This window comes from Bufo gargarizans, chromosome 8 (genome assembly GCF_014858855.1).
Source record: "Bufo gargarizans isolate SCDJY-AF-19 chromosome 8, ASM1485885v1, whole genome shotgun sequence".
Taxonomy (NCBI): Eukaryota; Metazoa; Chordata; class Amphibia; order Anura; family Bufonidae; genus Bufo; species Bufo gargarizans.
In genome coordinates, this window is record NC_058087.1 from 11,235,788 (window position 1) to 11,258,042 (window position 22,255).

General features: G+C 42.0%; 1 protein-coding gene across 1 annotated transcript in view; it reads left to right on the forward strand.

The window, feature by feature from the left end:
* The window catches only part of LOC122944828 (bile salt export pump-like), a 100,089-nt gene that overhangs the window by 19,940 nt on the left and 57,894 nt on the right, over positions 1–22,255 (forward strand). Inside the window, exons 11-15 of the mRNA XM_044303499.1 lie at positions 723–897; positions 3,928–4,041; positions 6,103–6,213; positions 6,902–7,027; positions 9,225–9,428. Of these exons, the coding sequence (XP_044159434.1) occupies positions 723–897; positions 3,928–4,041; positions 6,103–6,213; positions 6,902–7,027; positions 9,225–9,428 (730 nt within the window). The remainder of the gene's footprint in view (positions 1–722; positions 898–3,927; positions 4,042–6,102; positions 6,214–6,901; positions 7,028–9,224; positions 9,429–22,255) is intronic.

A 22,255-nucleotide genomic window follows, 5' to 3' on the forward strand; every position in this document is an offset into this window, starting at 1 on the left:
GAGGTCCCAACATGTCTGTGAAGTATATGGAGACCTCATTTATTTCAGTAGAAACTTTGTAATGCTTCATTTCCCCTCTGGTGGTGCTGCAGGGAAATTGAACACTTGCTGCCAGGTCCCCACAGGTCCCCCTGATCCCTAGAGTTCTAGCACCAGGGTAAGAAATGATCATTTCTTCTAGAAACGCTAGTTAGCGATGATCTTGCGGTGTAAATGCACCGCCGATTACCCGATGAACAAGCAAAACTCTTGTTCTTCAGGTAATTGGATTGTTTGTGCAGCACAAAATATCATTGTTTCCCGGTGGCAGATTGTGCCGTGTAAACATGATCTGCTGCCGGGAAAACCGCGAGACAGTGTGGGGAAGAGCGATGGCATTAGCGATCACTCCTCCCCATACTTTGGTGGAGATCAATGCATGTAAATGCATCATTCTCCTCGGCTAGTGATCAGCAGATTGTCTAGAAGGAACGCTAGATCGTCGTCCCATTTAAAGGGACCTTAACTTATTCTTTGTAAGAAGACTCAATGTTTTGGCTAGTCTTTGCTGACATTGAGTAATCAACTTACTGACGTGTGGAAACTCAACCAAGTTAAAGTTTAATCCAACAATTAACTGGTAGCACAAACTGTCTGATGAAAAGGAAAAAGTTGAGAATGTTTTTTATGTTTCATAATTGTAACAAAATGCTTATATACGGTCATTTCTATCTACAACACAGATATGACAAAAACCTTGTCTATGCTCAGCGCTGGGGGATAAGGAAAGGCATCATTATGGGATTCTTCACTGGATACATGTGGTTTATAATATTCCTCTGTTACGCATTGGCATTTTGGTATGGGTCTAAGTTGGTTCTTGAAGAAGAAGAATATTCACCTGGAAACCTGTTACAGGTAAATGGTATTGCTCCATTTAAGAACTGTGGTGCAGATTTACGACTGTGTCTGTGCCAAAAATCTGTCAAAAAAAGAACACAAATGGAGCAAATTGGCGAAATTAGGCATATCTAGGGTCTCTGCACCTTTTTTGATATGTCTATCGGGGCCTGGATTATCAGAAAGTGGCCAGAGCTTTATAGGAAATTGTGGCACAATTCACAAAGTAAGCCAACCAATAGTGCCTATCCCCGTAGAGTGTGTGCGTGGAGGGGACTTAATAGACGAGTAATATGTGTTTTTTATTTTATTTATTTTATTACATTTTCTGCCGCTGTTCGACAAGGACCTACTAGTCATATTCTATAATATGGTTTATTCATTCTGGAAATGTTTAGTGCAAATAATAAATTCATATTAAGCATCTTATTAATGTATTATTTGATGTTAGGAACTTTAACCCCTTTTTTCATAGTTGTGTTTCAAGAGCTATAACGTTCTTATTTTTCCGTCTATATAGCTTTATGAGGGCTTGTTGTTTGCGGGACAAGTTGTAGTTTTTAATGGCACCATTTTGGGGTGCACATAACTTTCTGATTAAATTTTATTAACAATTTCTGGGAGGGAGATGGGAAAAACAGCAATGTGTGTTTTTACGTTATAAATTTTACTGCGTTCCTTTTTTGGTATAAATAACATAATATCTTTATTCTCTGGGTCAGTACGTACTTTTTTGCAATAAAACCCCTTTTTTTAAAGAAATAAATGTCTTTGCATTGCCACTTCCTAAGACCCATAACTTTTTTATTTTTCTTTATATGGAGTTGTGTGAGGGCTTGATTTTTAGGGAACGACTTGTATTTTTCATTGGTACTAATTTTGGAGTAAATGGCGCTTTTTGATCGTTTGTTATTACGTTTTTTCGGTGCAAATAAGAATAAATTTGCAATTCTGTCTTTTATTTTATTTTAGTTTTTACAGCGTTCACCGTAAGGAGATAATTTACATGATATTTATGTAGTCCTTGTCGTTATGGACGCGGAAATACCAAACATATGGGGAAGATTTTTTTTTTTGCTATTTTTTTATTGAAATGCATATTTTCAGTGGAAAAAAAAGTGTAATTTTTTTATGAGGTTTTTTTTTTACTTTTATTTACTACTTAATAGTTCCACAAGGGGAATATAACAGACAGCTTTTTGATTGCTTTTAAAATGCAATGCACTATCCCTATACATTGGAAATTGCTCAAATTACTCAAGGATGGTCTGGGGCAGCCTTCACACACATCAGCACCCTGCGATCGCATTTGCGGGGTGCTGATGGGAGATAGAGGGAGTCCGTCTCTCTGTCAGCACTTTACATGCGGCGGGAGCCATTGTCCGCGGCATGTAAAGTGTTAAACAGCCTGGATCTGCACTCCTGCCGGTCCGGGCTGTTAGAGCAGGGCCGCGGCTCTAATGTGAGAGCCAGGTCCCCGCTCCCCGCTGCAAGGGGGATCCGTGCAGTGCTTAGACTGGGCCGCCGTAAAAAAACGGCGGCCTAGCTTAAGGCCCCTTAGTGACCTCTGTAAAAGGGCGTATGGGTGGTCAGTACTAAGGGGTTAAAACTTTTCCCAAGGCTGAATCTTACTGTAAATGGTAAATAATATTGTACCCACAAGGGCATGCTTGTAGCAAAATCAGTTTCAGCATGATTGATTTCTTGAAGCACAAATCATTTCTAACGCTTACAGGGGATAAAACAAATGCGGTCCCTTTGAACATGAAAACTAGGACAGCCATCCATGGCAACTAAACAATTGACAGTTTTGAAGATCATTTTACAGATTATGTATAATTGTAACCTACATAAACAGTTGAGTTGCTTTATATATATACTTTGCATATTATTTATTTTGCAGTTAGGCTTTCTATCATGTCTCAGAGCTGCATTCACAATTCTGCTGATGGTCACTGAAGGGGTTGTCTGAGTGTGAATATATTGATGACCTATTCTCAGGATAGAGCTTCAGTATCTGATCAGTGGGGTTTGGACACGCAAGACCCCGCTGATCAGCCGTTTTAAGAGGTCATGGCACTCCTAGGCCAGTGACATCACGTTTATCAGTCACATGGCCTTGGCACAGCTCAGTTCCATGTCCCCAGATGCAATTGCTCTCCCTTCACATCCATGATTAAGGGACATAGCTACGGAGGGCAGTTGGCAGGACTTGTGCCCAATGTTGCCAACCTGATTCTTGACAACTTATCTAAATAAAAAAATCACTGACAGTCATCATTTTTATGAACAAATTGGAAAACTATAGGGACTGTTTATTATTGTTAAAGGGAATGTCCAATCAGAATTTAAATTTGAGGTTTTATGGTAAATTTTTTATTTTTTTCCCCATCATTTAACTATATTTTGAAAGATATGAAAATGTGTGTGTTTATATATATATATTTTTTGTACTCTGGCCACTGAGCCTTATAATAGGCTGACACTCCATGTTCTGTAGAGATCACTTTTCAGCAGTTACCCCATTAGCATCACAAGCATGATTTCATGACAGGTAACATAGATAACATGGATCCACTACAAAAGGTTATGGTCATAGTGCACCTCCTCCCCCTCCTTGCACAATGACCTCTGCACAGGTCACAGAGCATGGCTAGGAAACACTTCCATAGAAGTCCATCTCCAGACTTCCCTATGGCCCATGTAGTTGTTGATAAGAATATTGCTACTGTTAGCACCTCAGGCAAGATGGATACCCTTATCATGTACAGAAAATAAAATAAAAGATATAAAAATTATTGGGGAGAAACTCCATTTGATATATGTGAACACATCATCAGCATTTACTATAAACTATAAAATGATAATTATAATAAATAAAAAACTGCACAAGCAAAAACAAGATCAATGGTCTTCTGCAAGATAAGGATGAAACCACGTTCCTGTAAATGATGAGAAGTACAATTGAAAACTTTGAGTTTGTGCAGGTTAATTATAGCAATGGATGATCATAATTTAACACTATATATATATTTTTTTTTGTCCTAGGTGTTTTTTGGTGTGTTGGTTGGGGCTTTGAATCTTGGTCAAGCATCTCCTTGCTTGCAGGCCTTTGCATCAGGACGAGGAGCAGCCACACACATTTTTGAGACCATTGATAAGGTAACTTTATTTCTATCTGTAAATGAGGCATACCAAATTCTCACTTTAAAGGAATTGTCCATATGTTGAAGTGGGGGACCCTTCTGACCCAGCATTTCCCCGCTTAGCATGTAGTGTTATATTTACCCAGCAAAGGCGTGGTTTCTTTCTGATCTTCTCACTGGTTTCTTTATTAAAATGGGTTGTCCTTATGAGACAACCTATTAAATTAAGAGTTAGCATATGCTAAAAGAGAATTGCTCTATGGATCTAACACACTGATAGAAGGTAACACATCCATTTAGCAGAGTACCAGCATTCCGACCAGTTGCTCCATCCATTTCAAGGGTTGCTTCATGGGGTTTGGGACCCCCATTCTCATAATCAATGGGGGTCCCGGTGGTAGGACCTAATAGTTAGATACGGGATAACTTTTTGTAACTGGAATACCCCTGTAATGTCACCCCCAACCAAAACTACTTCAGTCTCTTAAACTGGGACTACAGAACGCAACTCTAACACAAATTAGTACTGTATATTATAAAGATGTACAACATTTTTGCAATAATTCACAGACATGCATACATAGGTATGGCTATACAGCTACTTGGTTGCCTACATCTGGGGCATACAGTACAATTAATATTGCCCTTCTAATATCCATATCAAACCAATTGCTATTTTCCTTGTGGAGAGCACCAGTGCTCCTCTGGGAAAAAGTTACATAAATTAGTCCTCTTTCCGAAAAGGAGAGAAGGCTGTGCCTCTGGTGCCCCAGGATTCAAAGTATGTATCCTATAAGTCAATGTTAAACCTTTTAAACAGGTCTTAAGGCATAATTTAGGATTATGGCTAAAGCAGTACATCTAGAGACAGCTTTGTTGGGTTGATTGCACCTCATCAGTGCAGAGCAGAGAGAACTGGAGCTAATTTAGATACCTTTTTCCCAGAGGAGCATTGCATGGTCTATAAGACTTCTTACAACCCCCCCCCCCCCCCCCCCCCGTATTCCAATAAAGGCCTCTTCCACAGTTAAGCCAATATTATCTGCTGTGCACTGATGTGGGAATATCACCCAAAAAAACTGTCTGCAGATGAGGTGCTGGCTTAGCTATAATCCTAACTAATCTCAAGGCCTGTTCAAAGGTCAAGCGAGGATGGCTACCTTACATCTTGGGGCGTCAGAGGCATAGATTTCTTTTCTTTATGGAAAGAGAACAGATTTCTGCCAAAAACTGATTAAAAAAAATATTAACAATTTATAGAAGCCATAAAATGATGATAATGTAAAAAAAGTTTATATAAAAACTTAACACATTGCGAATAACAATCACTCGTGCAAATACTATTATAGTCCATTGCCTTAGCTTCTTAATCCTCATGTTAAGGCTTTATCTGTTTGGCTCTTGCTTAACGTTATATTACCTCTAATAGAGAAGTTGAGGCTATGTTTGGCAAACCTCCTAACTAAAACAGCTCCTATCTTGAGTGGAACAGTGCCCCCCCCCCCCCCGGATCTTAACTTTTCCATTCAGTCCCATCGTGAAGACCAAAAGTAACAATCCATCATCATCATCCCACTCACTGTTGACAGTGTAGTTGCCAATGGCTACTTCATATAATCTATAGTGCATACAGATCCTATGGGTGCCATGATGTTGTTGTACAGTGACTTGGAAACCTGGGGTGAAATGAGGTGTAGGTTTTGCCTTAGGGAGCAGTAAACTGAATTAAGAAACCTGGTAATTTAATGCTGATATTATATCTGACAATGAAAAGGTTTCACAGTTTAAATCTCATGAACACTGGAAAATATAATACAATTATTATGGAACTCATACAGAGATTTTTGGTGCACCAGAATTGTAGTGAAAAAAAAAGTAATACATTTTGGCAGACAACTGATTTAGACTGAAAAAATTATATCACATCTTACTCTAGCATACTTTACACTAAGAAATTAGTAAATCTCCCCTCCTCACTGTATTTTGGGTGGCGTTAAAATCATTTGAGTATAGTAATAATATAGCTTTGGTACCTGAAATTAAAAACTAATATTCAGTTTATTTTATTCTATTGCAGGAACCAAAAATTGACTGTATGTCTGAAGAAGGGTACAAGCTGGACAAGGTCAACGGGGAAATAGAATTTCATAACATTTCTTTCTACTACCCATCTAGGCCAGAGGTCAAGGTATGATGTCTATTTGATGCAAAACACGATTATTATATAAAAGCCTAACCAAGGGATTTTCAGAATAAACCATCAAGTGTGTACTTCTGGACAGTCTTACCTGTATCATGTATTTTAAGTAGGTTTTTTTTCCCACTGCCATCTCCAATTGTCAGTTTTTCATGAGCTCAGCTAGAGAAGGAGCATGTACAATAGTGCACTGAGAGCTGGCATCCCATCTACAGATCCTGCACCAGCAATGGTCACAGTATACATTGAGCAGCCTATGGAGGAAGAGGGCACAAGTTAGGTCATCCCGCACTTCTTATTTATGGATAGTGTGAGTCTTTATTTTCTTCTACAATAGAAGTGTTGGAGATTCTGCCAGCCTCAGACTGTCCTATTACTAGGATGGCATGGTGGCATGAACCATGCTATGAGATTCATTCTTCTCTACGTCCACTCACAACAATAATTATGTAAAACCTAGTTTATCAGCTTTCAGAATCAGTAAGCAAAGTTTCAGTGAGAAGGTATCATTATCCTTAATCAGCAGTTATTCATATTACTACAATATAGTACTGTACTGTACTGCTTACATGTACCACTGTAGGAGAAGACATGGCATCACAATGGAGGGCACCAGGTAATTTCTTAAACTTTATTATTCCTAAAAGAATTGATGCAGTATGTTTCACTTTTTGCTCAGATTTTAAACAAATTAAACATGATTATCAAGTCTGGAGAGACCACAGCATTTGTCGGACCCAGTGGAGCTGGAAAAAGTACAACCATTCAACTCATTCAACGCTTCTACGATCCTGATGAAGGCATGGTGAGTACTGTCCAAACATTAACGGGGTAATTATAAAATTGTAGTACAGATAGGGCTTCTGTGTTATGGAGAGTATTTTCTGACAAGAGCTCTACTTCACTTTTTGCTGGTGGTAGGCTTTTCCATATGAATTGCTCAATTTGATTTGTGTAACGGGAAATTTCCTACTTATGGTAGCTGTGCCCATTCCCAGCAGCTAGAAATCTGAAGAATTGACTGTGATTGGTGTGAATAGTAATTGAATATACTAAACGTACATACTGTATAGCAATCAATACATACTGCGTAGCAAGAAAAAATAAATGCTACAATATCTATTAGCTATTCTTGCTACTATCCCATATTCGCTCAATAGCTTACATACCATTTTCCTCTTCTTCTCCTCCCTTTTCCTGCAGAGCTTTATTGCTCTTATTTAAGAACTTATGTTTCAGCTGTCAACCTCATTGCCCATCAATGGCATCATGTGATTGCATCCATTGCTCCTCGGGAACATAAGGAGCCACAATCACAGGATGCTTCTTGGCCAATGAGACCAAGAGACTCTTTCATTTGCATGTATCACTTGCTTTCACATAGTGCCCTCAACATGAGCATAGGAGCATAGTTGTCAACAGCCTCGAATTTGCAGGAACTGTCTGTAATTTTTAGAGACAGTCCTGGCAAATTTGGGCTGCCATGGGCTAAAATTGGTTTAGGCCATTTCTGGATTGGTTTAGGGCATTCCTGGGGTGGGGGTTACATGCCCAGAATTTACCAATGACAATGTTGGAAAGTGTACATGAATCTGGTGGTAGACGCGCTTTAGTGAACTAATTCCTAAAATACAGGGTAACAAGTGTAAGGCAGCTCTCACCTGCTGAAAGACGCCCTCTGGGCACGGACGCCGCACCTGGATGCGAAAATATATATAGTTCAGCAAGAGAGATAGTCCAGCTCAGCTCGGGTGAAAAGTTTTACTCCTTTATTCCAGCGTTTTAAAAATTTCCATGTAACAAGATGTATACAGTGACGCGTTTCCGACCTCTAAGACATATGGGTCCTTCTTCATGACAAACACTCGTATTTGTCATGAAGAAGGACCCATATGTCTTAGAGATCTGAAACGTGTCACTGTATACATCTTGTTACATGGAAATTTTAAAAACGCTGGAATAAAGGAGTAAAACTTTTCACTCGAGCTGAGCTGGACTATCTTTCTTGCTGGACTAAAATACAGGGTGGCCGATGAAAAAGTAGCCTGCCTCCAGTGATAGTATGACAAGATGAACAAGCAAGTGGATTGTTTTTTTAAAATTACCCACAGGTCTCAAAAGATGCCAGTGATCCCCGTTCACGTCTATGCATCTTTGGGCACGTCGGATTATGTTGGCAAATACTGCTTGCAGCTCTTCAACAGTGATGCTGCAGAAGAAAAAATTTCCTGCTTTTTCCAACAAGATCCTAGATGGGGCAACATGCCGCACCTCACGGAGCTCACTGGACGGGTTGATGAGCTGTTTACGGAGGAGCAAACTGTGAGCAAGGGGTTATGGCCACCACTTTCCCAGACTTGTCCAAATGCGATATTTTATCTGTGGGGAAATTTAAAACAGAAAGGGTCCGCTAACAATCAATATCCCCTGCAGGAACTGAAGGAGAACATCACAGACACTATCCGTAGCATGACAAGCTGTATCAGCCAACATAACCCGACCTGCCCAAATGTGCAGGGACTTGAACGGGGACCGCTCTCAGCATCTTTTGGGACTTGTGGGTATTTATTAATTAAAAAAAACAATCCACTTGCTCGTTCATCTTGTCATATGTGGGCCACGCTGTATAAGATGACTCAAGTTCCCAAGCTGTAAAGGTAATAAACATGGCTGCCACAAGAAAGTGAGGAGTAGTACTACTGTCTACTTTTGGAAGAACAATTGCATCTCATAGTGATAAAAGGACATGAGCTCCATTGATGGTTAGGTTTTCATTCTTGGGGAAAGATCAGATTTATTAGTGGTATTGGCTTACATATCATTTCCCAGCCATATACTTTATAAAAGTGAAACTGATTGAAAATTTGAAGTAAAGCAACACAGTCAATAGAGAGATGATACTAACTGTACAAATTTTGGAAAACTAAGGTTAATAATACAATGGTTTCCATTTGAGCCTTCATTTCATTTTTGCTATTTTGACCTTTCCTTGAATTTAATAGGTCACCTTGGATGGACATGACATACGTTCGTTAAACATTCAGTGGTTGCGGTCTCTGATTGGCATCGTAGAGCAGGAACCGGTTCTGTTTTCTACAACAATTGCAGAAAATATCCGCTTCGGGAAGGACAGTGCTACTATGGACGAGATCATTAATGCAGCAAAAGAAGCCAATGCTTACAACTTCATCATGGACCTACCACAGGTTAGTTCAGACGTATCCAAATTTTAAGAAAGCAAAGTTTAAATCATCCTCACATATTAACACACTTTTTACGCAACCTTATAGATATGAAATAAAATTGTGATATTATGCGTCATTGCTCATAATAAATATAGATGCTTTGGATTAAGCAACATGAAAAAAGATAGTATGTATGGTTTTGTACACCCTCATATTTCTAATCTTTAATGGAGTTGTATGTGATTTAAAAAATGGCTACTTTCTTCCATTGTACCTTAGCTCCATGCAGATCAATAGGGCTGAGCTGCGATGTCCTGTTTCTGTCCAACCATTGGACAAGAATGGTGGTGATTTTTTAAATCTTTTACAATCTCTTAAAATTTCTGGTTTCTCATGAATTATTGTGTTGAAGTATTTTGTATTGTTAAGTACAATATTTAACATTTTATTATAATAGCTCCTAGCAGTATATTTCAACTATTTCATTTAATGTTTGTGTGTGTAGTTAAAAGATATCGACATCGACAGTATCCCCCATAACAGTGATCTCTACAGCACCCCGGCTCTTTAACAGTGAACTCCACAGTCCCCCACCCCTTAACACTGACCCCCCCAAAATGCCCCGCCACTTTAAAATGGGACCTCCACAGCAGCCTGCCCCTTTAACAGTGAGATTCCCAGCACCCCACTTCCTTGACAGTGAGCTCCTCAGGGGTCCGCCCCGTTAACAGTGACCTCCACAGTACCCCGCTGCCTTAATAGTGACCTCCACAGCAGTTGCCCCTTTAATAGTGGCCCCTGCCCCCTCAACAGTAACCTCCACAGTGTCCACCCCTTTAACAGTGACCTCCACAGCGGCCTGCCCCCTTAACAGTAACATCCACAGTGAACGCCCCTTTAACAGTGACCTCCAAAGCGCCCTGCCCCTTTAACGCTAGTGCTACACGACGACATGTGTCGCGTGACATTTTGTCTCAACAATTTTTATAATGATAGGCTATGGTGTCGCACTGCGACATGTGACATGCTGCGACTGCGACACGACAGTTGAAAAAAATCCATCCAAGATGGATTTTTCTGCGACTGTCGTGTTGCAGCATGTCACATGTCGCAGTACAACACCATAGACTATCATTATTAAAATTATTGCGCGACATTGGTGTGACATCAATGTCGCGTGACACATGTAGCAGTGTAGTTGTGCCCTATGTGTCGTTGTGTAGCCCTAGCCTAAAGCTGACCTACAGCAGTGACAAAAAATGGCTGGGTTGTTTTGAAAACCTGGAGTAAAACTGTGTGTATGTGGAGATTAAGGACCTGCGAGCTTCTATTGGCTGATAAGGGACATGTGACCGTGTGTATGGCAGTTAGCATATGAAGAGAAAGATCTGCAGGCTTCTATTGGCTTATGTAGGTCATGTGACGAGCCATATTTTCATTTTTGGGAAATATCTCAGGAACGGTACGTGCTAGAGAGCTGTGACCCCCACAAGATTTATTTCCAGGTAGCAAGGGATGTGTATACCAAAATTTGTTGAAAAAGAAAAGATGGTTGCGTATTTGAGTGATCGCGTAACATACATACATACATACATATATACATACTGTGGGAATTTGCTCTAGTAGACAGGCTAGCGGACACAGTATAGAGGCAACCACAATGACTTAAACTTAAACAGTTCAGTGTTTTATTCACACATAAGGAAAAATAAAAAGTGATATTTTGCAGTTTAGGTGTTTGTTCATACCATGAAAAGTCCACAGAATAAAAACCTTCACCTGGTTTGCAGTTTCTCCACCTGTGGTCCACAGCAGGCAAGTTTTCAGATCCCAAAACACACAGGGACTGACAGCGCTCCACTGTCAGAGAGGAGTTATCAACACCCAGCTGAGACTGCTGGCTGGGTTTCTATATAGGCCAGTAAATACCCGGTCTGAAGCGCGGGGAGAAGCCACCCACCCAGCACTTTGGCTACTCCCAGTAAGAGCCGGTCCGGATCAGCTTACAGCCATACTAAAATAGCAATGTGTCAACCAGCACTAGCTGCCGCTGACACTTGAAAATACTGGTTCTTACTTCACCAAGGCCAGGAACATCGGTGAAACATACCTTCCGCCAACGACGGACCCTTGCCCCTTCCTACAATACATACATGCGTCCTTTTTTATATATATAGATAGCCATAATTAATAAGAAAAAAATGTACAGTATTGTTAAATGAGCTTCCTATCTATCAAATAACCAGATCTAAGAGGGATTGAATTTGGTGAATAATTACCTTTGTTCAAACTTTAAGACTATGTGATCTGGTAAGTCATGTTGTATGACTTCTGTAAAGTGATTTCCATGCAAGAACCTGTTAATCTGTGTCCTATGGGGATTCGCTCTGGTAGTCAGGACTAGCAGATGCAGTATAGAGGCAAATTACACTAGTTCTTGAATCAAACAGCGGTGTTTATTCACATTGGTGTATAACAAAATGCAGATAAGGTGTATCACAAAACGCAGGTGGCTTGGTGTTTGTTCACACACAAGGAAAGTCCATAAACAATAAAAGTCACCTTTTCTCCTGGGTGTTAATTCACACCCTGTTAGCCGTTCAGCCTCATTAAGTCCATAGGCAGCCTGTTCGCCTTTAGAGGGGCCTGAGTCCTCCAGCCCGGCTCAAACCTCAAATACCAGCACAGCCCTCAGTTCGCAGCACACAGACACCTGAGCTCCACTGTCAGAGGGAGGTAATTAATCCACACACCTGGCAGTGCTGGCTGGTTTTTATGCCTGGCAAAACCCAGCCTGGAACATGGGGAGTAGTCACCCACCCAGCACCTTGACTACTCCCAGTAAGAGTCGTCCCAGATCAGCTATAACAGCCATGCTAAATCTTTAGGTGTCAATTACCAATAGCTGCTGCTGCCACATAAAATACCGGCTCTTACTTCACCGAGGACAGGAACCTCGGTGACACATACCTTCCATCCACAATGATTCCAGGTACCTTCTTACAGTCCTCAAACTCCAACTTGTTTTCTGGAAATTGTAACCATCTTTTTCTTGTTTTGCCACCAAATTCTAATATGTTAACCTAAATCCCTTCACACAATTGTAATCAGACCAATGGCATATGTAAAAGATAACCAAGTCTCTATTAGGGTGTCCAAAAGAAAGGGAGCTCAAGTCAGGTAGGGTCATCCTGCTCCTCTATGGGTAGTGTGATTTTGCATGAGGCTCTTCTTCCACAGAGAACTTTACATTATGAATCAATTGTAGGGCAAATCAGCCTGAATGCCACATCTACTATTTTTTGTACAAGAGATCATTAGGAGGATCGATGTGCACATGAGGCAGACATAAAATACATGCAACCTGTGCAACTGCAGTAAGCAAGAGGCTACGTTATTGACTTCCACCCATGGCTGACAATTATACATTCTGGAACACCATACAAGAGGTGCCCTAGAACTAGCCCTTTCTCATTAAAGGGGTTGTCTCACTTCATCAAATAGCATTTATTATGTAGAGAAAGTTAATGCAAACCACTTACTAATGTATTGTTATTATCCATATTGCTTCCTTTGCTGGCTGGATTCATTTTTCCATCACATTATACACTGTTCATTTCCATAGTTTTGACCACCCTGCAATCCATCAGTGGTGTTCGTACTTGCACACCATAGGAAAAAGCATCAGCCTTTTTGGTGTTCGGGACTGTGGGAGCGCACATAGGCTAATGCTTTTTCCTTAAGTCTGCAAGCACGACCACTGTGCTGGATTGCAGGATGGCTGTAACCATGGAAATGAGCAATGTATAATATGATGGAAAAATGAATCCAGCCAGCAAAGGAAGCAATATAGACAATCACAGTACATTAGTAAGTGCCTTGTATTAACTTTCTCTACATCATAAATGCTATTTGCTGAAGTGAAACAACCCCTTTAAATTAGCAGTTGAGAAGATTCTTCAAAAGAATCCAGTATCTTTGTCTGTCCCTGAAGTGCACCTCATTAGCACAATGGACAACTGAAATCTCTACCTTAATATTGATACCTGATTGTAATAAATTTGGCTCAAATGATGAAAGCAGACAATGACACTTTATATTTGCATTTTATTTCATTATCATTTAAACACTATAAGTAGTAATAGTAATGAAAGGACCATCATACTTTTCATTGCTGAGACACACATAAGCATCACACATACATTAATGAATACAAGTAATTCAATTGGTGAAACAGGTGGTTGAACACAGTCTAAAAGTAGGAATGATGATTTCTTAAATATGTACTTGCTTATCTTCTGGAACATATAATCCATTGTACTGCTGGATAGGTGATGGTACATTGTCTGACTGTGACTAGATCTGTTTAGCTTCTAGAACATGTGGCTCATCTCTGACTGGGTGCTGTGGTTCACTAATGTCCAGAATTTGTCTCTGATCAATGGCTAGAACTTGTGGCTGATCACTAAATATAACTTGTGGCAGATCACTATCTAGAACTTGTGGATGAAAATTATCGAAAACTTGTGGGTCATCCCAGACCACAGCAGGTGGCTGAACCCTGTCCAGAACTTATGGCTGAACACTGTCTAGAACTTGTGACTGAACACTGTCTAGAACTTGTGGCTGTTCACTAGCTAGAACTTGTGGGTCATCTAGAACTAGTGATTGATCATTAGCTAGAACTTGTGGCTGATCTCTTTCTAGAACTTGTGGCTGATCTCCTTCTAGAACTCTTGGCTGATCTCTTTCTAGAACTTGTGGCTGATCTTTTTCTAGAACTTGTGGCTGATCTTTTTCTAGAACTTGTGGCTGATCACTTTCTAGAACTTGTGGCTGATCACAGGCTATAACTTGTGGGTCATCCCTGACTAGAGCAGATGGCAAATCACTGTCTATAACTTGTGACTGAACACTGTCCAGATCTTTTGGCTGATCGCTGTCTAGAACTACTGACTGATCACTAGCTAGAACTTGTACGTCATCCCTGACTAGAGCAGGTAGCTGATCATTACCTAGAACTTGTGGCTTAACACTGTCCAGAACTTTTGCCTGATCACTGTCTAGAACTAGTGATTGATCACTAGCTAGAACTTGTGGCTGATCTCTTTCTAGAACTTGTGGCTGATCTCTTTCTAGAACTTGTGGCTGATCACTGGCTAGAACTTGTGGGTCATCATTGCCTAGAGCAGGTGGCAAATCACTGTCTAGAACTTGTGGCTGAACACTGTCCAGATCTTTTGGCTGATCGCTGTCTAGAACTTGTGACTGATCACTAGCTAGAACTTGTTGGTCATCCTTGACCAGAGCTTGAGGTTCATTACTATAGAGAACTGGTAGATCACTGTCCAGAACTTGTGGCTGATCAAGGGTAACATCTTGCAGGTGAGCAGTGTTTTTAAGGCTTAATTGATCCCTATTCAAAAGTGATAACTGCTTGATATCTGTCTCTTCGAGTTGCTGATTATTGTCTTTTGGCAGCTGTTCAAATTCAGAAAATGCATGTTTGTCTGTTGAAGACATTAGTTCCTGATAATTTGTCAGGGCAAGAGACTGCTCATCTGATGGACTTGATGACTGCTCAGTAGCCAAAACTGGTACTTGTTCACCTGGTAACAAATTATTTGCTAGAGAGGATGGTTCTTCAATATCGTGAACGGATGACGATTCTTTGGTCTGGTCTTCATGGCTCTTATTTTCCTGTTTTTCAATTGATTTATCTTCTTCTGAACTATCATATTGACTCTTGATGGCTTTGAATCTTTGTACCTTCTGTTCTCTTACTGGGACAAGTGACAATTCTTTGGTCTGATCTTCATGGTTTTCATGCCTCTTATTTTCCTTTTCCTCACTCGATTTATCTTCTTCTGAACTATCATGTTGACTCTTGATGTCGTTAAATTTTTGTACCTTTTGTTCTCTTTCTGATCCATTTTCACCTATTTTGTTTCCATCTTTGTTGTTTTTGTGCCCATCTAATGTACCATATCTCTTTGTACAGTTACTGTTATGCCCCATTTCCCCATTTCTTCTGTATTTCCTGGTACTGTTATTCAAACTTCCCCACATACCATTACTTCTATGTCTTTGTTCTTGTGCTATATCATTCTTTTCTTTCAATTCAAGCTCTCTATCAACTGCATAATGTTTTAGATCTCTAGATTGTCTTCCTTTACTCTTTCCTGGAGAATGGTGCCCTACTTTATTTCCTTCATTGTTACTTGAATGATTAAATATTCCTGTTATGTTGATTGCACTTTGATCAGCTCTTTCCTTATTTTTTCCATTTATTCTATATGCTTCATTACCTACCCTTGGTGCCTTACTTCCCCATTCTCCTTTTCTTTTTCCTGGTTCCTGCCCTTCCTTTTCTCCTTTGTGCTCCCCCAACTTCTTATTCTGAACACCTGTCTTCACATATCTCTTATAGAGATAATGCCCTTTATTTTCTCCTTGCTTCTGCCCTCCCTTCTCTCCTTGCTTCTGCCTTACTTTTTCACCTAGTTTCAGACTTCTCTTCTGAAGAGGAAATTGGTCTTCCATTTCTTTTGATCTCTGTGCCACCTTTCCTCCTGGATGATTATCTTTCTCTCCATCTCTATTATTTGGTACATGTCTCTTTTCCTTTGCTCCATCTGGTTTCTTGTTACTATGTGTTTCAATTATGTGTCCCTTTTCCTCTTCCTTATTCTTACTTTTTGTACAATTTCCTGTATTTCTCTGGAACTCTGATACCCTCATTGTTGTGCTATTTTTTTTCTTTACAAGTAGGGATGAGCGAACCCGAACTGTATAGTTCGGGTTCGTACCGAATTTTGGGGTGTCCGTGACACGGACCCGAACCCAGACATTTTCGTAAAAGTCCGGGTTCGGGTTCGGTGTTCGTCGCTTTCTTCGCGCTTTTGTGACGCTTTCTTGGCGCTTTTTGAAAGGCTGCAAAGCAGCCAATCAACAAGCGTCATACTACTTGCCCCAAGAGGCCATCACAGCCATGCCTACTATTGGCATGGCTGTGATTGGCCAGAGCACCATGTGACCCAGCCTCTATTTAAGCTGGAGTCACATAGCGCCGCCCGTCACTCTGCTCTGATTAGCGTAGGGAGAGGTTGCGGCTGCGACAGTAGGGCGAGATTAGGCAGATTAACTCCTCCAAAGGACTTGATTAACTGATCGATCTGCAGCTGTGGATCATTGAGCTGCTGATCCTCAATTGCTCACTGTTTTTAGGCTGCACAGACCGTTTGTCAGTCTCATTTTTCTGGGGTGATCGGCGGCCATTTTGTGTCTTGTGGTGCGCCAGCACAAGCTGCGACCAAGTGCATTTAACCCTCAATGGTGTGGTTGTTTTTTGGCTAAAGCCTACATCAGGGTGAAGCTGTGACACCAAGTGCATTTAACCAGCAATAGTCTGTTCATTTTTTGGCCATATACAAAATCAGGGGCAAGCTGCGCCTGTCACCAAGTGCATTTAACCCTCAATGGTGTGGTTGTTTTTTGGCTAAAGCCTACATCAGGGTGAAGCTGTCACACCAAGTGCATTTAACCAGCAATAGTCTGTTCATTTTTTGGCCATATACAAAATCAGGGGCAAGCTGCGCCTGTCACCAAGTGCATTTAACCCTCAATGGTGTGGTTGTTTTTTGGCTAAAGCCTACATCAGGGTGAAGCTGTCACACCAAGTGCATTTAACCAGCAATAGTCTGTTCATTTTTTGGCCATATACAAAATCAGGGGCAAGCTGCGCCTGTCACCAAGTGCATTTAACCCTCAATGGTGTGGTTGTTTTTTGGCTAAAGCCTACATCAGGGTGAAGCTGTCACACCAAGTGCATTTAACCAGCAATAGTCTGTTCATTTTTTGGCCATATCCCAGTCTAATTCTGTCACTAAATCCATACCGGTCACCCAGCGCCTAAATACTAGGCCTCAAATTTATATCCAGCTAAATCTGTCCCTAGTGCTGTAGCTGGGCGAGTTATTTAGTGTCCGTTCAAGCACATTTCTTGTTCTGGGTTGAAATACAATTCCCAATTTAGCAATTTCATAATTTAGTGGTTCCTGCTATATCAGAGCTCTTTGAAATCTATCCCAAAAAGGGTATATAATATTGAAGGTGCACATAGGGTCATTCAGAGTAACTTCACACACACCCGCTACTGTGTATTTCCAAGTCTAATTCTGTCACTAAATCCATACCGGTGACCCAGCGCCTAAATACTAGGCCTCAAATTTAATTCCCTCTAAATCTCTCGTTACCCACCGCTGTACTGTTGTTGCTGGGCAAGATATTTAGTGTCCGTCAAAGCACATTTTTTGTTCTGGGTTGAAGTACAATTCCCAATTTAGCAATTTCATAATTTAGTGGTTTCTGCTATATCAGAGCTATTTGAAATCTATCCCTAAAAGGGTATATAATATTGAAGGTGCACATAGGGTCATTCAGAATAACTTCACACACACCCGCTACTGTGTATTTCCAAGTCTAATTCTGTCACTAAACCCATACCTGTCACCCAGCGCCTAAATACTAGGCCTCAAATTTAAATCCCTCTAAATCTCTCGTTACCGTTGTCCTGTTGTAGCTGGGAAAGTTATTTAGTGCCCGTCAAAGCACATTTTTTGTTCTGGGTTGAAGTACAATTCCCAATTTAGCAATTTCATAATTTAGTGGTTCCTGCTATATCAGAGCTATTTGAAATCTATCCCAAAAAGGGTATATAATATTGAAGGTGCACATAGGGTCATTCAGAATAACTTCACACACACCCGCTACTGTGTATTTCCAAGTCTAATTCTGTCACTAAATCCATACCGGTGACCCAGCGCCTAAATACTAGGCCTCAAATTTAATTCCCTCTAAATCTCTCGTTACCCACCTCTGTACTGTTGTTGCTGGGCAAGATATTTAGTGTCCGTCAAAGCACATTTTTTGTTCTGGGTTGAAGTACAATTCCCAATTTAGCAATTTCATAATTTAGTGGTTTCTGCTATATCAGAGCTATTTGAAATCTATCCCTAAAAGGGTATATAATATTGAAGGTGCACATAGGGTCATTCAGAATAACTTCACACACACCCGCTACTGTGTATTTCCAAGTCTAATTCTGTCACTAAACCCATACCTGTCACCCAGCGCCTAAATACTAGGCCTCAAATTTATATCCAGCTAAATCTGTCCCTAGTGCTGTAGCTGGGCGAGTTATTTAGTGTCCGTTCAAGCACATTTCTTGTTCTGGGTTGAAATACAATTCCCAATTTAGCAATTTCATAATTTAGTGGTTCCTGCTATATCAGAGCTCTTTGAAATCTATCCCAAAAAGGGTATATAATATTGAAGGTGCACATAGGGTCATTCAGAGTAACTTCACACACACCCGCTACTGTGTATTTCCAAGTCTAATTCTGTCACTAAATCCATACCGGTGACCCAGCGCCTAAATACTAGGCCTCAAATTTAATTCCCTCTAAATCTCTCGTTACCCACCGCTGTACTGTTGTTGCTGGGCAAGATATTTAGTGTCCGTCAAAGCACATTTTTTGTTCTGGGTTGAAGTACAATTCCCAATTTAGCAATTTCATAATTTAGTGGTTTCTGCTATATCAGAGCTATTTGAAATCTATCCCAAAAAGGGTATATAATATTGAAGGTGCACATAGGGTCATTCAGAATAACTTCACACACACCCGCTACTGTGTATTTCCAAGTCTAATTCTGTCACTAAACCCATACCTGTCACCCAGCGCCTAAATACTAGGCCTCAAATTTAAATCCCTCTAAATCTCTCGTTACCGTTGTCCTGTTGTAGCTGGGAAAGTTATTTAGTGCCCGTCAAAGCACATTTTTTGTTCTGGGTTGAAGTACAATTCCCAATTTAGCAATTTCATAATTTAGTGGTTCCTGCTATATCAGAGCTATTTGAAATCTATCCCAAAAAGGGTATATAATATTGAAGGTGCACATAGGGTCATTCAGAATAACTTCACACACACCCGCTACTGTGTATTTCCAAGTCTAATTCTGTCACTAAATCCATACCGGTGACCCAGCGCCTAAATACTAGGCCTCAAATTTAATTCCCTCTAAATCTCTCGTTACCCACCGTTGTACTGTTGTTGCTGGGCAAGATATTTAGTGTCCGTCAAAGCACATTTTTTGTTCTGGGTTGAAGTACAATTCCCAATTTAGCAATTTCATAATTTAGTGGTTTCTGCTATATCAGAGCTATTTGAAATCTATCCCTAAAAGGGTATATAATATTCAAGGTGCACATTGGGTCATTCAGAATAACTTCACACACACACGCTTCTGTGCATTTCCAAGTCTAATTCTGTCACTAAATCCATACCGGTCACCCAGCGCCTAAATACTAGGCCTCAAATTTATATCCCGCTGAATTTGAATACAATACATTGGGCCAAATAATATATTTGTTGTTGTGGTGAACCATAACAATGAGAAAAACATCTAGTAAGGGACGCGGACGTGGACATGGTCGTGGTGGTGTTAGTGGACCCTCTGGTGCTGGGAGAGGACGTGGCCGTTCTGCCACATCCACACGTCCTAGTGTACCAACTACCTCAGGTCCCAGTAGCCGCCAGAATTTACAGCGATATATGGTGGGGCCCAATGCCGTTCTAAGGATGGTAAGGCCTGAGCAGGTACAGGCATTAGTCAATTGGGTGGCCGACAGTGGATCCAGCACGTTCACATTATCTCCCACCCAGTCTTCTGCAGAAAGCGCACAGATGGCGCCTGAAAACCAACCCCATCAGTCTGTCACATCACCCCCATGCATACCAGGGAAACTGTCTCAGCCTCAAGTTATGCAGCAGTCTCTTATGCTGTTTGAAGACTCCGCTGGCAGGGTTTCCCAAGGGCATCCACCTAGCCCTTCCCCAGCGGTGAAAGACATAGAATGCACTGACGCACAACCACTTATGTTTCCTGATGATGAGGACATGGGAATACCACCTCAGCATGTCTCTGATGATGACGAAACACAGGTGCCAACTGCTGCGTCTTTCTGCAGTGTGCAGACTGAACAGGAGGTCAGGGATCAAGACTGGGTGGAAGACGATGCAGGGGACGATGAGGTCCTAGACCCCACATGGAATGAAGGTCGTGCCACTGACTTTCACAGTTCGGAGGAAGAGGCAGTGGTGAGACCGAGCCAACAGCGTAGCAAAAGAGGGAGCAGTGGGCAAAAGCAGAACACCCGCCGCCAAGAGACTCCGCCTGCTACTGACCGCCGCCATCTGGGACCGAGCACCCCAAAGGCAGCTTCAAGGAGTTCCCTGGCATGGCACTTCTTCAAACAATGTGCTGACGACAAGACCCGAGTGGTTTGCACGCTGTGCCATCAGAGCCTGAAGCGAGGCATTAACGTTCTGAACCTGAGCACAACCTGCATGACCAGGCACCTGCATGCAAAGCATGAACTGCAGTGGAGTAAACACCTTAAAACCAAGGAAGTCACTCAGGCTCCCCCTGCTACCTCTTCTGCTGCTGCCGCCTCGGCCTATTCTGCTGCTGCCGCCTCGGCCTCTTCCTCCGCCTCTGGAGGAACGTTGGCACCTGCCGCCCAGCAAACAGGGGATGTACCACCAACACCACCACCACCACCTCCGTCACCAAGCGTCTCAACCATGTCACACGCCAGCGTTCAGCTCTCCATCTCACAAACATTTGATAGAAAGCGTAAATTCCCACCTAGCCACCCTCGATCCCTGGCCCTGAATGCCAGCATTTCTAAACTACTGGCCTATGAAATGCTGTCATTTAGGCTGGTGGACACAGACAGCTTCAAACAGCTCATGTCGCTTGCTGTCCCACAGTATGTTGTTCCCAGCCGGCACTACTTCTCCAAGAGAGCCGTGCCTTCCCTGCACAACCAAGTATCCGATAAAATCAAGTGTGCACTGCGCAACGCCATCTGTAGCAAGGTCCACCTAACCACAGATACGTGGACCAGTAAGCACGGCCAGGGACGCTATATCTCCCTAACTGCACACTGGGTAAATGTAGTGGCAGCTGGGCCCCAGGCGGAGAGCTGTTTGGCGCACGTCCTTCCGCCGCCAAGGATCGCAGGGCAACATTCTTTGCCTCCTGTTGCCACCTCCTCCTTCTCGGCTTCCTCCTCCTCTTCTTCCACCTGCTCATCCAGTCAGCCACACACCTTCACCACCAACTTCAGCACAGCCCGGGGTAAACGTCAGCAGGCCATTCTGAAACTCATATGTTTGGGGGACAGGCCCCACACCGCACAGGAGTTGTGGCGGGGTATAGAACAACAGACCGACGAGTGGTTGCTGCCGGTGAGCCTCAAGCCCGGCCTGGTGGTGTGTGATAATGGGCGAAATCTCGTTGCAGCTCTGGGACTAGCCAATTTGACGCACATCCCTTGCTTGGCGCATGTGCTGAATTTGGTGGTGCAGAAGTTCATTCACAACTACCCCGACATGTCAGAGCTGCTGCATAAAGTGCGGGCCGTCTGTTCGCGCTTCCGGCGTTCACATCCTGCTGCTGCTCGCCTGTCTGCGCTACAGCGTAACTTCGGCCTTCCCGCTCACCGCCTCATATGCGACGTGCCCACCAGGTGGAACTCCACCTTGCACATGCTGGACAGACTGTGCGAGCAGCAGCAGGCCATAGTGGAGTTTCAGCTGCAGCACGCACGGGTCAGTCGCACTACAGAACAGCACCACTTCACCACCAATGACTGGGCCTCCATGCGAGACCTGTGTGCCCTGTTGCGCTGTTTCGAGTACTCCACCAACATGGCCAGTGGCGATGACACCGTTATCAGCGTTACAATACCACTTCTATGTCTCCTTGAGAAAACACTTAGG